This window comes from Heterodontus francisci, chromosome 13, assembly GCF_036365525.1.
Source record: "Heterodontus francisci isolate sHetFra1 chromosome 13, sHetFra1.hap1, whole genome shotgun sequence".
NCBI lineage: Eukaryota > Metazoa > Chordata > Chondrichthyes > Heterodontiformes > Heterodontidae > Heterodontus > Heterodontus francisci.
In genome coordinates this window covers 80,165,780-80,185,384 of record NC_090383.1, presented here as the reverse complement: position 1 = coordinate 80,185,384, position 19,605 = coordinate 80,165,780, and the positions used below count along the sequence as shown (strand labels likewise).

General features: G+C 44.2%; 1 protein-coding gene across 1 annotated transcript in view; it reads left to right on the top strand.

Annotated features, from left to right (window-relative positions):
* Nucleotides 1-3,263: 3,263 nt before the first annotated feature.
* The window catches only part of ush2a (Usher syndrome 2A (autosomal recessive, mild)), a 1,262,450-nt gene continuing 1,246,108 nt past the window's right edge, over nucleotides 3,264-19,605 (top strand). The window contains exons 1-2 of the mRNA XM_068045693.1: nucleotides 3,264-3,492; nucleotides 3,888-4,607. Of these exons, the coding sequence (XP_067901794.1) occupies nucleotides 4,060-4,607 (548 nt within the window). The 5' untranslated portion in view covers nucleotides 3,264-3,492; nucleotides 3,888-4,059. The remainder of the gene's footprint in view (nucleotides 3,493-3,887; nucleotides 4,608-19,605) is intronic.

Here is a 19,605-nt window from a genome sequence, read left to right as displayed (position 1 = left end):
GATGAAGTTCAATGCAGAGAAATGTGAAGTGGTTCATTTTGGTAGGAAGAACATGGAGAGACAATATAGAATAAAGGGTACAATTCTAAAAGGGGTGCAGGAGCAGAGGGACCTGGGTGTATATGTGCATAAGTCATTGAAGGTGGCAGGACAGGTTGAGAAAGCGGTTAATAAAGCATACAGTATCCTGGGCTTTATTAAGAGGGGCATGGAGTACAAAAGCAAGGAAGTTATGTTGAATTTGTATAAGACACTAGTTCGGCCTCAGCTGGAGTAGAGCATCCAGTTCTGAGCATCGCACTTTAGGAAAGACGTGAGGTAAAGCCTAGCTACCCGACCTGAACCTGACTAGACCCGACTACATGTGTCGGGTTGGGGTCGGGTCCTGTCTATATTCCAAGTCCAGCATTCGGGCTCGAGTCGGTTCGGGCTGGACAGTGCTAGCTCTGTGAACTCACGGGATCAGGCTCACCCATGATTTCCCACAACTCCATCTGCAGGAATAGCCTGCTGCCGGAATGGATGAACAGGATCACAAGTATTACCATTTGGACAAGGTAGAACACAATAACATGTTTGATATCATTAAATTTATTGCGATATTCGGGTCGGGTTAGGTCGGGTCGGGCATGAAAAAAATTAAAGGACTCGGGCCCAGGTTGGGTTCAGGTTGGCTGTGGTCGCGCTGGGGCCGGGTCGGGTTTCAATTTTATACCCGAGCAGGCCTTTAATGTGAGGCAATGGGAGAGCATATGGAAAAGATTCACGAGAATGGTTCCAGGGATGAGGAATTTCAGTTATGAAAATAGATTGGAGAAGTTAGGACTGTTTTCCTTGGAAAAGAGAAGGCTGAGAGGTGATTTGATAGCGGTATTCAAAATCATGAGGGGTCTGGACAGAGTAGATAGAGAGAAACTGTTCCCACTCATGAAAAGATCAAGAACAAGAGGGCACAGATTTAAAGTATTTGGTAAGAGAAGCAAAAGTGACATGAGGAAAAACTTTTCACGCAGTGAGTCGTTAAGGTCTGGAATGCGCTGCCTGAGAATGTGGTGGAGGCAGGTTCAATTGAAATATTCAAAAGGGAATTAGACAGTTATATGAAAAGGAAGAGTGTGCAGGGTTATGTAGAGAAGGCAGGGGAATGGAACTGAGGGAATTGCTCTTTCAGAGATCCAGTGCAGACACGATGGGCTGAATGTCCTCCTTCGGCACTGTAATGATTCTGTGATTTTGTTATCTGTCTTTAAGCCAATTTTTAAATAATCTAATGGGACACTACTATTCCATGAGCCTCAATTTTGTTAAACAGCCTTTTATGTGGTATCTTATCAAACCCTTTCTTAAAATACGTGTGGAAAACATCCACCACCTTCCCTTCATCAACCTTCTCTGTTACGTCATCAAAAAATTCAATTAGAATAAGTCAAGCATGATCTATCTTTTACTAATCCATGCTGGCTATCCTTAATTAACTCGAACCTTTCTAAATGTCAGTTGATATTTTCCCTATTGTTTCTAAAACCATACCCACCATTGATGCTAATCTAACTGGCCTGTAGTTGCTAGGACTGTCCTTACACCCTTTCTTGAATAAGAGTGTCACATTTGAAACTCTCCAATCCTCTAGCACCTCCCCTGTATCCAGGGAAAATTGGAAGATTATGTCAATCCCTTCCGTTATCCCCATCCTCACTTCCTTCCAACTCCCAAACTTCTCCAATTGCCAGGGACCGTATCCAACAGTCTATCGCTGCAGCCTTCTGACGCAGGCTTTCCTACCCGGCACCTGGCAAACCTCTCAATCTGGCTGGTTGCCAGGTGGGAAATGGAGTAAAACAGGGCGGCACAGTGGCGCAGTGGTTAGCACCGCAGCCTCACAGCTCCAGCGACCCGGGTTCAATTCTGGGTACTGCCTGTGTGGAGTTTGCACGTTCTCCCTGTGTCTGCGTGGGTTTTCTCCGGGTGCTCCGGTTTCCTCCCACAAGCCAAAAAAGACTTGCAGGTTGGTAGGTAAATTGGCCATTATAAATTGCCCCTAGTATAGGTAGGTGGTAGGGAAATATAGGGACAGGTGGGGATGTGGTAGGAATATGGGATTAGTGTAGGATTAGTATAAATGGGTGGACGATGGTTGGCACAGACTTGGTGGGCCGAAGGGCCTTTTTCAGTGCTGTATCTCTTAAAAAAGAATTCTAATGAGGTCTTGCCTTCCTGGTGTTTTTGGGTTTCCTGGCCACAGAAATGCACCTCCCGCTCGTTCACTGCCTCTTCATAAATATCAGGGCCTTTGTTTTTGGTATCATCCATGACATAACACCAATGTTGTGGCCCATGATTTACTTCCTGTCAATGTAATTTAATCTGTACATCTGAAATCTCACAAAATCATTCTGGTAGGTGTTTAGGAGTGCAGAAAGAATTTGACAGACTGTATTCAGGCAAGTCATGTTAAAACTGATGTTTTGGCACTAGTGAAATCTGAAAGTTTATTTATTTAGAGATACAGCACTGAAACAGGCCCTTCAAGTCTGTGCCGACCAACAACCACCCAATTATACTAATCCTACATTAATCCCATATTCCCTACCACATCCCCACCATTCTCCTACCACCTACCTACACTAGGGGCAATTTACAATGGCCAATTTACCTATCAACCTGCAAGTCTTTGGCTGTGGGAGGAAACTGGAGCACCCAGAGAAAACCCACACAGTCATCGGGAGAACTTGCAAACTCCGCACAGGCATTACCCAGAACTGAACCCAGGTCGCTGGAGCTGTGAGGCTGTGGTGCTAACCACTGCACCGCTGTGCCGGCCATTGGATAAGAGTCTCAAATTCCATCATCCTCAGAAGGCTATTCTTGTGGCCATCAGTTCAAGAATCAGACACAGATGCCCAATGGAGCTAGAACTTTGCTTTTCCTTTGGCGAGTTCTAAAATGAATTTTTTAGGGAAAGGAGTCCTCAAACTTCATTTAACAAAGTTGGGCAATTATGAGTCAAATCCTTTATCAAACGTTAGGCATATTTGAAATATAATTTGCTTTGAAAACGCTTTGCAATTTTTAAGGCAGGACATTTTTGGATAGGATTAAGGGCACAGGTAGGTTCCTGCTTAATAGATCCACAGCTGCTGTTGCGCGGAGTGGAGCAGAAACCCAGCTCGCTCCACAGTCTGGTTGCCTAGCGACATTGCGGCGCGTGTCTCTCCTTTGACAGTTTATTGCTGTGGAAGCGGGAGCGGCTTGAGTGTCTGTCTCATTGCGCAGTTGGACGAATTGGCATTTAATTGATATACTTTTTAAAAGCATGGTATAATCTGACCCGAAATCTGCATTTCAGTATCAAATTAATTTTCTTTTCTTTTTCAGTCGCAATATAATTTGTGTTTTGAATGCTTGAGTTTTTTTGTGAGCGTGCAGGCCATATGGCGTTGCGGTGTAATCAGCTTACTGAGGGCTAAGGTCCTGCACGAATGGCAAAGTATGGTAAGGGACAAACTATGTGGGCTTTATTTTACGGTTGATTAATTTCTTGTCACAAAATTAGCCTTTAATAGATATCAGCATTATGCTTATATTAACTTGAATGTACTTGTGGGAAATCACGTTTCAAGTGTGTTAGTGAAAGAAGTTTTCTACACTGCAATTTAATTATTCTGTGCAATTAAAATTGAAACAATAGTTGCACTAGATTTTCAGCTTACCTTGTCGAAAGCCGTATATTTAGATTAAAGGTCTGTTTGTACCTTTTTCTGCAAATAGTGCTAAAATGTAATAGTGCAGAACTTTTCAACAAAATTATATTTGTATAAGACATTTGTAAAAATAATACTGAACTTTATTTTATTATATAACAAATATTTTGTTCAAATCTTTCACAGACTACACTCCTAATGACAACTTGATCAACAGAAGTCACAAATCCTAATTGTTTTATGCCATATTGCATCCTGGTGGGAATGGTGTCTAATTCAGGGCACAACTCAATTCCTGAACTTTGAACTCTGTACTCAGGATCTTGGAGTCTGGGTGGGTGAAGATGTCATCTTCAGTATGTCCACTGTCAACTATTTAAATTTACTTTATCGAGAGGATTCTCCGCTACCAAGAATGACATATTTTTTACGAAGAAAGGGTGTTGCGTTGGTGTTTCAAGTAATTGAAGTTCTTTTATTTATATATTGCATTTTGTCAAGATTTGTCAGTTCACAGGGTTATTTTCCAAGGCTTGAAAACATAGGAGCATACAAAAGTGTATCGACTGTGCCATCTCAGGCAACCTGTGGATTGCCAGTGAGGAATATATTCTGTCTTAGCACAACTGGTGTGGAAAGCATATTGTCCTGTACTCAACAATTCTGTATTCAAGAGTGCCCTTATAGATCTTTCACTCCCTCCTATGCCGATCTTTTCTCCAGAGGCTTAGGCACTTGTGTCACTGAGGACAAACATGATTTGAAACCAGGGTCTTCAAGGAATACCACTAGCTGTATATTTTGGAATCAAACAGATTGTTACACTACACCTCCTCTTCAAAATCTTGGGTTTGGAAGTTCATTTACCTTAGCAGTATGGCTGAAACCTGACCTCAAAGATGTCATGTAAGTAACACAATAGATGTTAGTAATATCTTTGTCAATATACATGCATTATGTGATGAAATGTTCACACAAAATACTTCGTAATCCATGGTATTACTTTGGCTAGCAAGCCATTGCAATTACAATGTAGTTACACCTGTGAAAAAGCATCATTAGCTGTAGGTACTGTGTATACTTGTTGCACTTTTTAGTATAATTACGTTGAGATATTCCTACATATAATCTACATAAAAGCAGTTTACTGTAATTTACACATGCAAGTTGGAAACTGTTCCAATACCCTTTCTATACAATTAAAGCTAAAATTGATGGAAAAGAATTTAACAAATCATAAAAAATGTTTCATGTATTATATTACAAATCCTGAGATTCTATACATTTTCAACATTGTTTTTGGCCATTTTTGATTTTTTTCCTCTCTGACTTCTATCTGTGGCTGGCTCATTAGACAGGGGTTAACCACATTGAAAGGGCATTCTATCTGTTTCTGTGCATTTTCTCAGATTTTTTTTCAGTCTCCAGATAGTAAGAGGCATTTTATCAGCTTTGTTAGTTGTTCTTGATTCTGACTAATAGTAAGGAGGTGAAAATTTATTTTCCTTGTAGAGGAGTTAAAAATTGCAGGTGTGAATACCCATCACTAGTCTCACAGTCTTATGATGTCTTCATACTGCAAGCACTGGCTTGGCACCATTACTTACTTCAGAATAAATGTAGCTGAGTAATACTGCTTCATCCTTCTAGCTCTACTTGAATAGATATGTGCTAATGAAATGCCAGATGTTGGTGAAGTGCTGACCTGAAACGCAGCTCTTTATTAACAGTAAAAATGTAAAGGTGGATCATTTGGGATCTTTGGAAACATTAAGAAAAAAGTTTAGAAAGATGGGGCTGAATTTTACTAGGATGTCACCGATCTCGGTGGTACGCCGTACAGCCCGTCACGGAGCATGGCATTCATACCCTCAATGCGCCCCCCCCCCCACCCCAAATGACATGGAGGGGGCGGGATGTCCGTCGCCATGATCAGCGTCGGGTCACCTGAATAGCAGGTGCTGGAGCCCTATTTAAAGGGCAGTCAGGCCTGCTCACTTTCATAGAGTCATTGAGTCGTACAGCATAGAAACAGGCCCTTCGGCCAACCGTGTCCATGCTGACCATAATGCCTATCTGTACTAATCCCACCTGCCTGCATTAATTCCATATCCCTCTATGCCTTGCTCATTCAAGTACCTGTCCAGATGCCTCTTAAATGTCGCAACTGTTCCTGCCTCCACCACCTCCTCAGGCGGCTCATTCCAGATACCTACTATTCTTTGTGTGAAAAATTTATCCCTTTGATCCCCTTTAAACCTCCTCCCTCTCACCTTAAATCTATGCCCTCTAGTTTTAGTCACCCCTACCATGGGAAACAGACTCTGGCTATCTACCCTACCTATGCCTCTCATAAGTTTATATACCTCTATCATGTCCCCTCTCAGTCTCCTTCGCTCCAAGGAAAACAGACTCAGCCTATCCAATCTCTCTTTATAACTTAAGCCCTCCAAACCAGGCAACATCCTTGTGAATCTTTTCTGCACCTTCTCCAGCTTAATCGCATCTTTCCTGTAGTGCGGCAACCAGAACTGCACACAGTACTCCAAATGCGGCCGAACCAATGTTATGTATAACTGTAACATGTCGTCCCAACTCTTGTACTCAGTACCTTGGCTGATGAAGGCAAGCATGTCATACGCCTTCTTCACCACCCTGTCTACCTGTGTTGCCACTTTCAGTGAACTATGTACTTGCACGCCAAGGTCTGTCTGCTCAAGAACACTCCCCAGGGCCCTGCCATTCACTGTTTGTGTCCTGCACTGGTTTAACTTCCCAAAATGCATCACTTTGCACTTGTCTGCGTTAAATTCCATTTGCCACTCCCTTGCCCACTTTCCCAGTTGATCTCTATCCTGTTGTAATCTTAGACAACCTCCTTCACAGTCCACTATACCACCAATTTTGGTGTCATCTACAAACTTACTAATCATGCCCCTTACATTCACATCCAAGTCATTAATATATATGACAAACAACAGAGGGCCCAGAATCCGATCCCTGCAGCACACCACTGGTCACTGGCCTCCAATCTGAAAAACAACCCTCCACTACCACCCTCTGCCTCCTATCACCAAGCCAATTTTGTATCCAATTTGCTAGCCCATGTGTTCGAACCTTCTGGACCAGCCTACCATGCGGGACCTTGTCAAAGGCCTTGCTAAAGTCCATGTAGACAACGTCCATTGCCCTGCCCTCGTCAATCCTCTTGGTCACCTCCTTGAAAAACTCAATCAAATTCGTGAGACATGATTTCCCACGCACAAAACCATGCTGACTATCCTTAATCAGACCATGCCTTTCCAGATGCATATAAATCCTGTCTCTCAGAATCCCTTCCAATAGCTTTCCCACAACTGATGTAAGGCTCACCGGCCTGTAGTTCCCTGGCTTATCCCTGCTGTCCTTCTTAAATAAAGGCACAACATTAGCTATCCTCCAGTCTTCCGGTACCTCACCCGTGGCTAACGATGATACAAAAATCTCTGCCAGGGCCCCAGCAATCTCCTCCCTTGCTTCCCATAGCATCCTAGGATACACCTGGTCAGGCCCTGGGGATTTATCCACCTTAATGCACTTCAAAACCTCCAACACTTCCTCCTTTGTAATGTTGATATGCTCCAGGATATCGGTGTTCCCTCCCTTGAACTCACTAGCTTCCATGACCTTCTCCACGGTAAATACGGACGAGAAATATTCATTTAAGACCTCGCCCATTTCCCGTGGCTCCACACATAGATTGCCACACTGATCCTTAAGGGGACCTACTCTCTCCCTAGCTACCCTTTTACTCTTAATATACTTATAGAAACTTTTAGGATTCTCCTTTATCTTATCTGCCAGGGAAATCTCATGGCCCCTTTTTGCCCTCCTAATTTCCTTCTTAAGCGTAGTCCTACATCCCCTATACTCCTTGAGGGACTCGCTCGATCGCAGCTGCCTATACCTGACAGGTGCCTCCTCCTTTGTCCTGACCAGACCCTCAATACCCCTCGTCAACCAAGGTTCCCTAACCTTGCCAGCCTTGCCCTTCATTCGAACAGGAACATGCCGGCCCTGAACTCTTCCTATCTCACTTTTAAAAGCCTCCCACTTGCCAGACGTCCCTTTACCTGTAAACAGCCTCTCCCATTCAACTTTTGAGAGTTCCTGTCTGATGCCATCGAAATTAGCCTTCCCCCAATTTAGGACTTTAACCTGAGGACCAGTCCTATCCTTTTCCATAACTATCTTGAATCGAATAGAGTTATGGTTACTGGTCCCAAAGTGTTCCCCCACTGACACATCAACCACCTGCCCATCCTTATTTCCTAAGAGGAGGTCGAGTGTAGCCCCTTCTCTAGTAGGGCCATCCACATACTGCTTCAGAAAACTATCCTGGACACACTAAACAAATTCTTCCCCATCTGATCCCTTAGCACTAAGGCAGTCCCAGTCAATATTAGGGAAGTTAAAATCACCTACTATTACAACCCTATAATTCCTACACATATCTGTGATTTCCCTACATATATGCTCCTCCACTTCCCTCTGACTATTGGGGGGCCTATAGTATAATCCCATCAAAGTGATCACCCCTTTCTTATTTCTAAGTTCTACCCATATGGCCTCGCTAGACATTCCCCCCGGGATATCCTCTCTAAGTACTGCCGTGATGTCCTCCCTAATCAATAGTACAACTCCCCCTCCTCTCTTCCCTCCACCTCTGTCACGCCGGAAGGATCGGTACCCCGGAACATTGAGCTGCCAGTCCTGCCCATCCTTCACCCACGTTTCCGTAATAGCTAGAATATCACAATCCCATGTACCGATCCATGCTCTGAGTTCATCTGCCTTACCTGTAAGGCTTCTTGCATTAAAGTAAATGCAGTTTAGCCTACCAGATCTTCCACGCTCCCTGTCCTGCCCCTGCCCGGCCTGCCTACTGGACTTGCTTGCTTTAACCTCAACATTTGCCTCAACAATCTCATCTGAGAGACTACTACTTTGGGTCTCACCCCCCTACAAGACTAGTTTAAACCCTCCTGAGTAGTACTAGCAAACCTGTTGATACAACAACCTTACAGTTGCAGCTTCAATTATTCAGACATTTCATTGACCAGCCTTAAAATCCGAAGATGGCAGAGGAGCGCTCCAGGGTGGCCCCACGGTTCAGCGATACCTCCCACCTCATTCTCCTCCAGGCTATGCGGGCAAGGCGGGAGGTCCTTTTCCCCAGCGATGGCAAGAAGAGGCCCTCCCGCCTGACCAAGGCAGCCTGGCTGGAGGTGCCAGAGGAGGTTCGTCGCCGTGGGGCCATCCGGCGTGATTGGGTACAAAGATGCAAGAGGATGAATGATCTGCTTCGCTCTGCAATAGTAAGTGGCACTTTGTATCATGGTTCCACTGAATCTGGGTGTGCCCACACAGAGTGGCAAATGTGTCCCACTGCAATGCCAAAGATAGGGAGGTTGGGCAGGGAGGAATGACGTGACATCAATGGATGAATGTATGAAAGAACTCACCTTTGTCTGCTGCTCAGAGCATGACACCCAAATGAGTGGCTCACTCAGTAGTGCACACCGAGCATTCCCCACCTTTGGGCCCAGCACCCCTCTTGGGACATGTGTTGTGTTGTTGATTAGCCATGCTTGAGATCTGCCTCCTTGCTCCTACAGGCAAAGAGGGCCCACAATGCTCGGGAGGTGAGTCGGACCGGTGGAGGAGTACCAGATCTGTGTATGCTCACAAAGGCTGAGGAGGAGGCCCTCGAACTGGCATCCATTCATGTGGACCGTTTATTCGGTGACGTAGAGCTCGGGGCCCAGGGTGAACATACAGCCATTTGATATACACAGTGATCACTGTGAAAATACTATTGTTTGAGACAATGCTGTCAGAATCGTCACATGCGCACCATTGAGACTGACATTGTGCTCTTCTCATTGTATCTTGCAGGTCAACGCTCTGAATTGACGCCAGCGGCCCAGGACTCCTTCTGCACCTCGGAGGAAGAGACATCCTCAGGAAGCAGCTTCTCATGACACTGTGGCACCTTCCACCAGTGCCGATACAGTTACCTCGATGGGAATGTGATCAGCCATAGAGTCTGAGTCACAAGTTGGTGAGAGCACACGCGCCCGAGCAGCTGACTGAGGCTGAGACAGCCGAGGCCCCTGACAGTCGGAGGGCTGTGAGTGGCCAGGTCCATGCTGAGCCCCAGGCTACTGATGACCCTCTGTTGTTGGCAACACAGGGCATGCTGGAGCTAGTCTTGGCAACATCTGGTGGAGATGCCACAGGCCGTGCGCAACCTTGAGCGAACGATGGGGGAATCCATCCAGGCCGTGACAGCTACTGTGTCCCAGGCAATTAAGCGCATGGCTTCATCCGTTGAGATGGCGCCGGCCCTCTTGGTGAGCCAGATTCCATTAATATGCGCTCACCTGCAATCCCTCGCCGAGGCCATGAGATCCATGTAGCAGTGGTTAGGCAAGAGAGGGTACGGGTCATGGAGACTGTCCCTGCCCCTACCCCTGGTCCTTTTCGGGAGAGCAGAGAGGTTCAAATGAGCCCTGAGATGGAGGAGGCGAGCCTGCGCGCCATATCTGGGGTCTCCTTTCGAGGTGATTCGGGCCCCTCCGCCGGTGAGTCAAGCTCCATCTGAGGAGAATTCTGATTTGACGCAGGATTCCCCCAGCCATCTGGGGCCCTCCAGGCCTTGTGTGCACAGAGGACGACTGCCAAGGTCATCCACAGCCAAAGGGCAATCTGATCAGCAGCCTTCCTCCAGTCAGGCTGCTAGCGCAGATGTGGCACGGAGAAGGAGCACTTGCAAGCGTTTAAAAAAAAACACAAATGGGTCTGCACGGGTGACACTACACTGTAAAAATTTAAATCACTAAATGTTCTTCACTAACTTGTGTGTCGTTTTTGCTGTGTGAATGACGTGTACCGATTATGTGTCATCCCATTACATCATTGGCCTTTCAGAACTGCCAATGTATGGAATAATATCATTGCCATGGCAGCATTACTCAATGCGTCTTCACAGATGCAGTAACATGGACAATGGCTCAGTATGCTGTTGTCAGTAATGGTGGAGACAAAGATGTTGCAGATGCAGACTGCTGCACAACAGGTGAATGAGGGTGCTGTGTGGCTTGAAGAGCACATGATGGTTTTTATGGCGTGGAGAACCTTTGATCAATAAGACGTTGCCTTGCATCCCTTGCTTGCTGCTCGCCCTGCATGCGGAGCCTGGATGATCTCTGTCCTCCCATGCGCCTTTCCTGCTGCAAGCACTCTGCATCTTCATTGTCCGAGGAGGAGTCCTGCTCACATCTCTCCTCATCCTGCAGGGCCTCCCCCCTATTGAGTACATAGTTTTGTAGAGCACAGCAAACAACAACTGTATTTTACTGCAGGGCACCACCTGATCTATCCAGGCAGCAGAAGCGCATTTTCAGCATGCCGATTGCCTGCTCAATGGTGGTTGTTATAGCGCTGTGGCTGGCGTTGTATCTCTCCTTTGCATCACTGGTGGGGTTTCTCACTGGCATCAGGAGCCATGTCTGCAAGGGGTATCCCTTGTCTCCAAGAAGCCACCCCTTGATGTGAGCCAGTTCATTGAACAGCAGCAGCAACTGGGACTGGCACAGGATGAAGGGCAGCTGCCTGGAAAGTGGGCATAGATTTGCATGAAGCGTTTCTGGTGATCACATACAAGCTGCACGTTGAGTGAGTGGAAGCCTTTTTGGTTTACTTATGCAGCTGGTTGCCCGGCAGGAGCCTTGATGGCCACATGGGTGCAATTTATGACCCTGTGGGAATCCCGTGATGGAGCTGAAACCGATGACCCTCTGGGTCTGGCTCTCGGGGTCCGCCCTGAAGGGGACATAGTCATCGGCCCTCTGGAACAGGGCATCGGGTGACCTCCCTGATGCAGCAGTGCATTGCTGACTATGTGATCCCACAGAGGTCTTCGTTGGGTCCCTGAAATGATGCAGAGGCGTAGAAGTTAAGAGCTGCTGTCACTTTGAGGGCCACAGGCATAGGATGTCCATCAAAGCCCATTGGCTGCAGGTCATCATTGAGCAGGGCACAGAGATGTGTCACCGCCTCTCTGGACCTCTGCAATCATCTCTGACACAGGCGCTCAGACATCTGCAGGTATGTCATTCGGGACCTGTGGATGTGCGGTGATCTGTAGTGGCGAGCTCTCCTTGGGGGCTGCTGCTGCTCACGACCGGGGCTTCCACGTGGGCTGCACCTGTCTCTTGGTTTTGCCTGCGGCACATATGGCTCCTCACGACAAAGGGATCAATGAATATAGGGTGAACTATCCTCATCTCCAAGTTGCAGTTAAATGCAGTTCCTTCACCTCTTTGAAGGTACCCAACAGGGCAAAGAATGATGTTGACTGGTACATCATGTTCTTTCAGGCATCAACTATGTGGTGTTGCAGTGCATTGGTTGTCTTAGCTTCTAATAAGAGTGGCACAGAATGACCACATTCAGATTGTAGCAGTTGCATCGATTGGCCCACCAGCCAACCCTCCCCACACACAGGATTCCTGGAGTGCCATTGCTCCTTCACTCACAGAAACATTCAATGGCGCAGAGTACCTACCTTTTAAGGAGGGAGGGTACGCCATAGCTCCCTTGATGCCTGCAGAGTTGTGCCCCCCAGTAATACCATTCCCCCTCCTCACATCCCTACACGTATACAGAGTTGTGCTCCCAGTAATGCACTCCAGCTCCCATCTCTGTACACGTAGGCAGAGTTGTGCCCCCAGTAATACCATCCCCCCTCCCACCTCCCTACATGTACGCAGAGTTCTGCCCGTGTCTCGTGCCACTAACCTTCACATGCTCTGAGCACTGCAACATCTGTCTTGCTGGCTTTTATCAGTTGGGAACGGGAAGGCACCTGAGACACGGCCGTTCAGAAGAATATGTGAACTGTTTACAAAGTGGCAGCGGGATGCATAATGATACAAGGTAAGTAGTGCTTTACGTATGTAGACTCAGCTCCTGTTGCCGAGTGGAGGAGGGGCCGCCACGAGGCCTCGCTGTCGCCGGTAATATGGGGCGGGCCTTTCGTGGCGTTGGGAAGCATGGCGGGCCTGTCCCGCAGGCATTTTTTGGGCCCCCTCACCACGACCCCTGACGTTTGGGGGGGGCTGGTAAAATTCCGCCCATTGTTTGCATCAGTTGTAGCTATGCCACAGGTGGTATAGAGGATACAAATATGATAGTCTCTAATAAATCAATAAAGAATTTAGGAAAAAAGTATCTTTATCCAGAAAGTATTTAGAATGTGAAATGTGCTACCATTTGGAGTAGTTGAAGTTTAAGGGGAAGCTAGATATGTCTATGAGGGAGAAAGGAATAGAAGGTTATGCCGATTGGGGTAGGAGGAGGCTCATGTGAAACATAAACACCAATGATGACTAGCTGGGCCGAGTGGCCTAGTTCTGTGCTATAAATTCTATGGACCCTGGCACCTAGGGAATGTCTGTGCCTCATTGAGCTGAATGCCTCCTTTCCATAGGAAAATTGATGTAAGCATTTCCCCTGCAGTCAAGGACTCTGTCATTGGCTTGATGCATCTTTGCATGGTCAGCTGACTTTTGCAAACGTGACATGAGCCAGCAACGATACTGTAACACAACAGTTTATTGCACACCCACATCAAGAAACATCCCTGTGGTACAACTTGTTTGCAGGTCAGCCTCCAGGAGACTGAATAGCTGTGTGACATACCCTTTGTGAAGTGGATGTACTAAAGACATGCCCAAGTCTGGGTCAGTAAAGATGGGTATTGTTACGATCAGGTGAGGAGGGGTCACAAGGCTCCCTCTTGGCCTTCCTCTTATTTGACTGCAACAGAGTTTATTCCTTTTTTTTAAACAGTGAGTGTGCTTACTACTTCAGAATGTTTTATCTTTTACCTTTGTTGTGATCCTAAAAGAACCAATCGGCCAGGTTTTCTTGAGTTTAAAGAAGAAAGAGGTGAGTTTATTATCCTTAACAATCTAAACCCGATCTAAAAAAAATAAAAATTACGCTACACATTCACGCACACACTCACAAGAGAATCACATACACACAAATAGATTATAGAGTGATGAGGGGTAGATTTGTGGTTGGATTAAAGTCCAAAACAAATAAAAATGAATACACACACACTGTGTGGAGCTGGAGGATTCCGTTGTCTTCCAGCTGAAATTGTGTCCTTGAAGTCTTTGGCTGGTAAGTGTGTAGTTTGTGGCTGGCCCACCTGGTTCAGGCTTTTCTAGTAGGCAGAATTGTAGGTGGCTTTCTTCCCCTGGTGTTTTTGTCTTGGATCCAGCAGTCAGCAGCTCGGCTTTGTACGCCCCACATGAGGTCTTCTGGAGAGATAGAGCGAGAGAGAGAGACCTTCTGGCTTATGCCCAGAATCAGTCACTGGCTTGTCTCCTTTGTCCAAGGGAAAACTCCCAGCTTTCACTGAGATGGACAGACGCTCACATGACTGCCTCAGTGTATTGCCTGGGATCTTCTAATGAGATTCAAGTTTAGGAATTTCAGTCCCTCAGGCCTTAGGATGTTAACGTTTATACCTGTAAGGGTTGGCCCTTTCAAGGTTAATGTGCCACGATGGCTTTGAATGTCCTGCTGATGAACGCAATCTCCTGTGGTTCACTCAATAGAGCAAACCATTTTCTTGGGGACAGGCTCATTGGACATCTGTCTCTTTGCGGCCTTGAATGTGTAAGGCATTCAAATGCAAATTTTTTTTTAAAGTTAACTGCAGAATTCCAGCTGTTTCTGTTTCATTAAAAGTAGGTTTCCAATCGATGAATTAAAAAATCCCCCTTTGGCATAGAAGTTTTCTGGACAGTATGCATGAGGTGCAATGACACCAGCCCTTCTGTCCCCGTAGGAGCTGCTACTCTTTCTCCAAATCTACGAGCAGCATTGGAACCCTCAAAGAAATTCCTATTTTGGTCATTTTGATTGTTAGAAGTGAAGTAGTAGCTGGAAGGAAGATAGATGAAAGAAATATGCTTTGTGATGCAAGAATTTTATTTACAAATAAGACATAAACAGCATTAAAATTAATGAATCAATAAGACGACATAATATACAAACTAATAACTTTCTACCAATTAAAAAGTAATACTTACTTTTAAGAAACCTATTCTCCATAACAACATGAGAATAAGAGCAGGAGTAGGCCATGCAGCCCCTCAAGTCTACTCAGCCATTCAGTAAGATCATGGCTGATCTTTTACCCCAACTCCACTTTTCCACCCTACCCCCATATTCCTTGATTCCCTTAATGTTCAGAAAGCAATTGATCTTTGTTTTTAATATACTCAATGACTGAGCATCCATAGTTCTCTGGGGTACTGATTTCCAAAGATTCACAAATCTCTGAGTGAAGAAATTTGTCCTCATCTCAGTCCTAAATGTCTGACAGCTTATCCTGAGACTATGACCCCTTGTTCTAGACACTGCAGCCAGGGGAAACAGTCTCTCAGCATCTACCCTATCATGCCCTATAAGAATTTTACACATTGCAATGAGATCACCTCTCATTCTTCTAAACTCCACTGAATACAAGCCTATTCCATTCAACATCTCCTTGTAGGACAAACATCTCATCCTAGGAATCAACCTTTGTTGCAGCTGCTCAATGCCAAGTATATCCTGAGGTAAGGAAACCAAAACTGTACATAGTACTCCAGGTATGGTCCCACCAAAGCCTTACATAATTGCAACAAGATTTTTTAACTCTTAATCTCCAACAACCCTCCCCCCCACCTTGCAATAAAAGCTAACATACCCTCTGCCTTCCTAATTGCTTGCAATATCTGCATGTAACTTTCTGTGATTCAGGTACAAAGACATCCAAATATCTCTGAATACCAACATTTACTAGTCTCTCATCTCTTAAAAAATATTCTGACTTTCTGTTCTTCTTACCAAAGTGGATAATTCCACATTTCCCATATTATACTGCATCTGCCACCTTCTTGTCCACTCACTTAACCAGTCTATATCCCTTTTCAGCCTTGTTGCATCCTCCTCACAGCTTACTTTCCCACCTAACTTTGTATCGTCAGCAAACTTGGATACATTACACTTGGTCCCCTCAATAGGTTACTGACATAAACTGTAAGTAGTTGAGACCCGAGCACTGATCCTTGCGGCACCCAACTAGTTACAGCCTGCTAACTTGAAAATGACCCGTTTATCCCTGGTCTTTGTTTTCTTTCCATTAACCAGTCTTTAATCCATGCTAATCTGTAACTCCCTCAGACCTCTAGACGAAGCCATCCACACATTGCTGAACCTTTGTCAAATGGACAAACATCATTGTCATCTGGAAAGCAACAAAAAGGTCACAAGATTTGTAATGAAGCTTGCATTTGCCATCAATGCCTTAAAAATGTCAGCCTTTTTCTTCACAAAAAAAAAAGACTTGCTGTGAATCAACTTTGCTTGGCTGCATAACCGATTTTGCAATCCCCACTTCTCATGGGTGAGGCTCTGTCGCTAGTGGAGCCTGAGAAAATTGGTCCCATTTCCCAGGAATACTAAAGTTCTAACTAATTTTTCAAAAACATTCTTGGGGTTTGTCAGCTGTCAAACAGTTAATCTGTGCAGAATTCACGCCAGAATTATTTTGGAAAATACTAGAGTATATTACTGTAAGCTGTTAATCAGTGATTATGAAAGAGCTGCAGTGATGAATCAGTAGGTTATTTTAATTTAACAATTGTAGCTAACCTACTATAATTGGTAGAATTACTGTTATGCAAATTACTTGTAAGTAGAACAAAACATGATATCTGGCATAATATTCTAAAACCAGTTTATCTAAAGTTTGAAATAATGAGAGTTCAAATGTTATTTTACTGTACAGAAAGTGACATTTAAGCTTATAAATTACTGTGAGTATTATTATTGTATAAATATTTAAGGACTGATTGCAATTCGTTGCTCTTAGTGTGGGGCAGCTTGAGAAATATTGGCTATGCACCTCTGATTTTAAGCCCATTCCTTTTAATTCAAATTTAAATTTCACGTGATTTCCTTGAGATGTGCTCCTGATGAGTGGCATCCCCCACTGGGAACGCCAGATCATGAAATTGTCCTTTTAATGTGTTCACATCAAATTCTTCTTTCTTCTATTTTAATAGGAGAATTAATCCATTTGTTTTAAATGGGTTAATGTCTGTGTTAAAATAGCAGAGCTGAAGTTGATGAGAATGCATTAAACATTCACACAATAATATCACTCTCTAGGATTGATCCCGCTGGCGTAGCAAGTAGATGCAATGGTCAGAGCAAGGTGTGGAGATTTTGTTAGGTGGATACTATTCCATTAGCACAGTGTACAATCTTCCAGCTGACCTTTTTGTTTTAATGTCCTGAGTGATTTCTAATCTGTTGGAATGGGATTGTTCTGTGCATTTGGCTCACCTATCCAGGGTAGGTAAACAGGAAAACTAAAGGTGAGAAGGAGCTGTTAAGGGAGCAGAAGCTTTTTTTGTCTACTTTTCTATTTTTAAAGTCTCATTTTAGTCCTTATTTTTCTGTACTTTCTCCTGATTTCTTGGAAGCTTTTTTATGTGTATTGAAGAAAACACATCCATTCATTGATGCGGCACTCCTTGACATTTTAATAGCATTACATGTATGATCGTTATAGAAGTTATCATTACAGTAATACTTTTTTTCAATTTGCAGTCTGCATGGCTAAGATATACATATCATTAAACCCATATATGGTCTATGTAAAATGACTGGGCATGATTACTGATGTTGTGGCCAGTGCATAGTGAAAGTGTATTTACAGTCAATATTATAAATAAGAAGACAATCTTGTTACTAAAGATCAGAATTTCATAGTTCAGATGAAAAATATGGAGAATATTGGATTTGGTTTGATTTTAATTGATTATCGTCATAGGAAATTACTTAATTTAATAGTGATATTGCCGCTTGCACCAATACCCTAACAATGAAATTTGAAAATAATATACAGGAGTTATTTGACATGATTCCTTAAACCTCACACTTTAGGCAACAATTTTCTGTCACACATATTTCCATTACATCTGCCTATGAAGCGTGATTGTCATATTGGAACTTACTTGCATATATTTACCTTGGGTGGAGTCCTCGGAGCTCCCAATTTGAGGCCTTAAGGGGTGCTACATTCTACTGTGTCACACATCTAGGACTTATTGAAATCCTGATTCATGCCTCCCAGCCTCATCCAGAATCTTTTCTGTCTGATATATTATTTTTAATAGTTTTATGATGCTTTTAATATTTTATTTATCTTTTTTCCATTTTCACACTTCTTTCAATTTAAAAAGTAGCTGTGCCACTTTGGAGCATGCTTCTGTGCTGGTCCAAGGTTGTTCTTTGCTGCTTGGGAGTAAGAGTGGCGCGAGAGAGAGTCAGATGGAGAGAAACAGAGATGCTGAGAAAGATACAGGGACACAGAGAGAGGGAGATAGAATAAGAGAGAAGAGAATGTGTGAGAATGATATTTTCATATACAGAGAATGAGAGAGAGATAGAGATATCATAAGAGAAACAGAGACTATACAGAGAGAAAGAGAGAGAGAGGCAGAAAAGGAGGGCAGAGTGAAAGAGTGTGGCTTGTTGCAAACTGCTCCTGGATATCAGGTGCACCCATGCGTGGTGCTACGCATACTTCTCATGTTTCCAGACCTATCTCTGGTCAATCCATTTCCAGTGATCAGGCACCTGATTCATCCTTGGCCTCTGTTGCAGCCATCATATTGCCCACCTGCCCCACATGAGATCCTGGTCTGTCAGATTTGATACTGCCTGAAGTTGGTTTTAAGCATGGTTTAAGCATGATTTAAATCCATTTTAAATATTGTATTTGCTAGCATAGAAGTTAGCAAATATAGTAAAACCAGTTTTCAGCCTGGAAGAGACTGGGCAGTTTGGACTGCATTCTTCTGAACTTCACCTCACCCTATCACCTATGTTCTTTGGAACCCAATTCAATTATTCCAGACATTGAGACCTCCATTCTGCTTCTGCCAAATCCTAGAAACCCTCTCCTGTTACCCTCTCCCAAGAGCAAGAGCTTCCACACATCACTGTTCCTGTCAATGGTCACAGACACCAGTACTCCTCACCATGCTCCCTGACCATGGGACCCCAACCTCCAGTATTTCCGGACCCTGGGACTGTCGCACAGTTCACCAGAAATTCCTGCTGTTCACCAGTCCTCCAGACCCTTGTAAACTCTGCCACATCTACTGACTCCCCTTTATCTACCATACTAGTTACATTGTCAAAAAAGTCTGATAAATTTGTCAAACACAATTTCACTTTTGTAAAACCATGTTGACTGATCGTACTATGATTTGCTAAGTGCAATGTTAAGACATCCTTCATAATAGATTCTAGCATTTCTCCAATGACTGATAACACGTTAACTGGCCTGTTTTCTCTCTCACTCCTTTCTTGAATAGCGATGTTACTTTTGCCACCTTTCCAATCTGCTGGGATCATTCTAGAATCTAGTGAATTTTGGAAAATCATAACCAGTGCATCCACTCTCTCTGCAACTACCTCTTTTAGAATCCTATGATATCGATCATCAGCTCTTGGGGATCTGTCAGCTTTTATTCCCTTAAGTTTCTCTGATACTTTTTTCCTGCTGATATTAGTTACTTTAAGTTCCTCACTCTTATTAGCCCATTAGTTACCCTCTATTTCCAGTATCTATTTTGTGTCTTCTACTGTGAAGATGGACTCAAAATATTTGTTCAATGTCTCTGTCATTTCCTCATTGCCCATGGTTATTTCTGCCTCTGAGGGGTCAACATTATACTTTTGCTACTTTTCTCCTCTTTATATACGTGTAAAAGCTCTT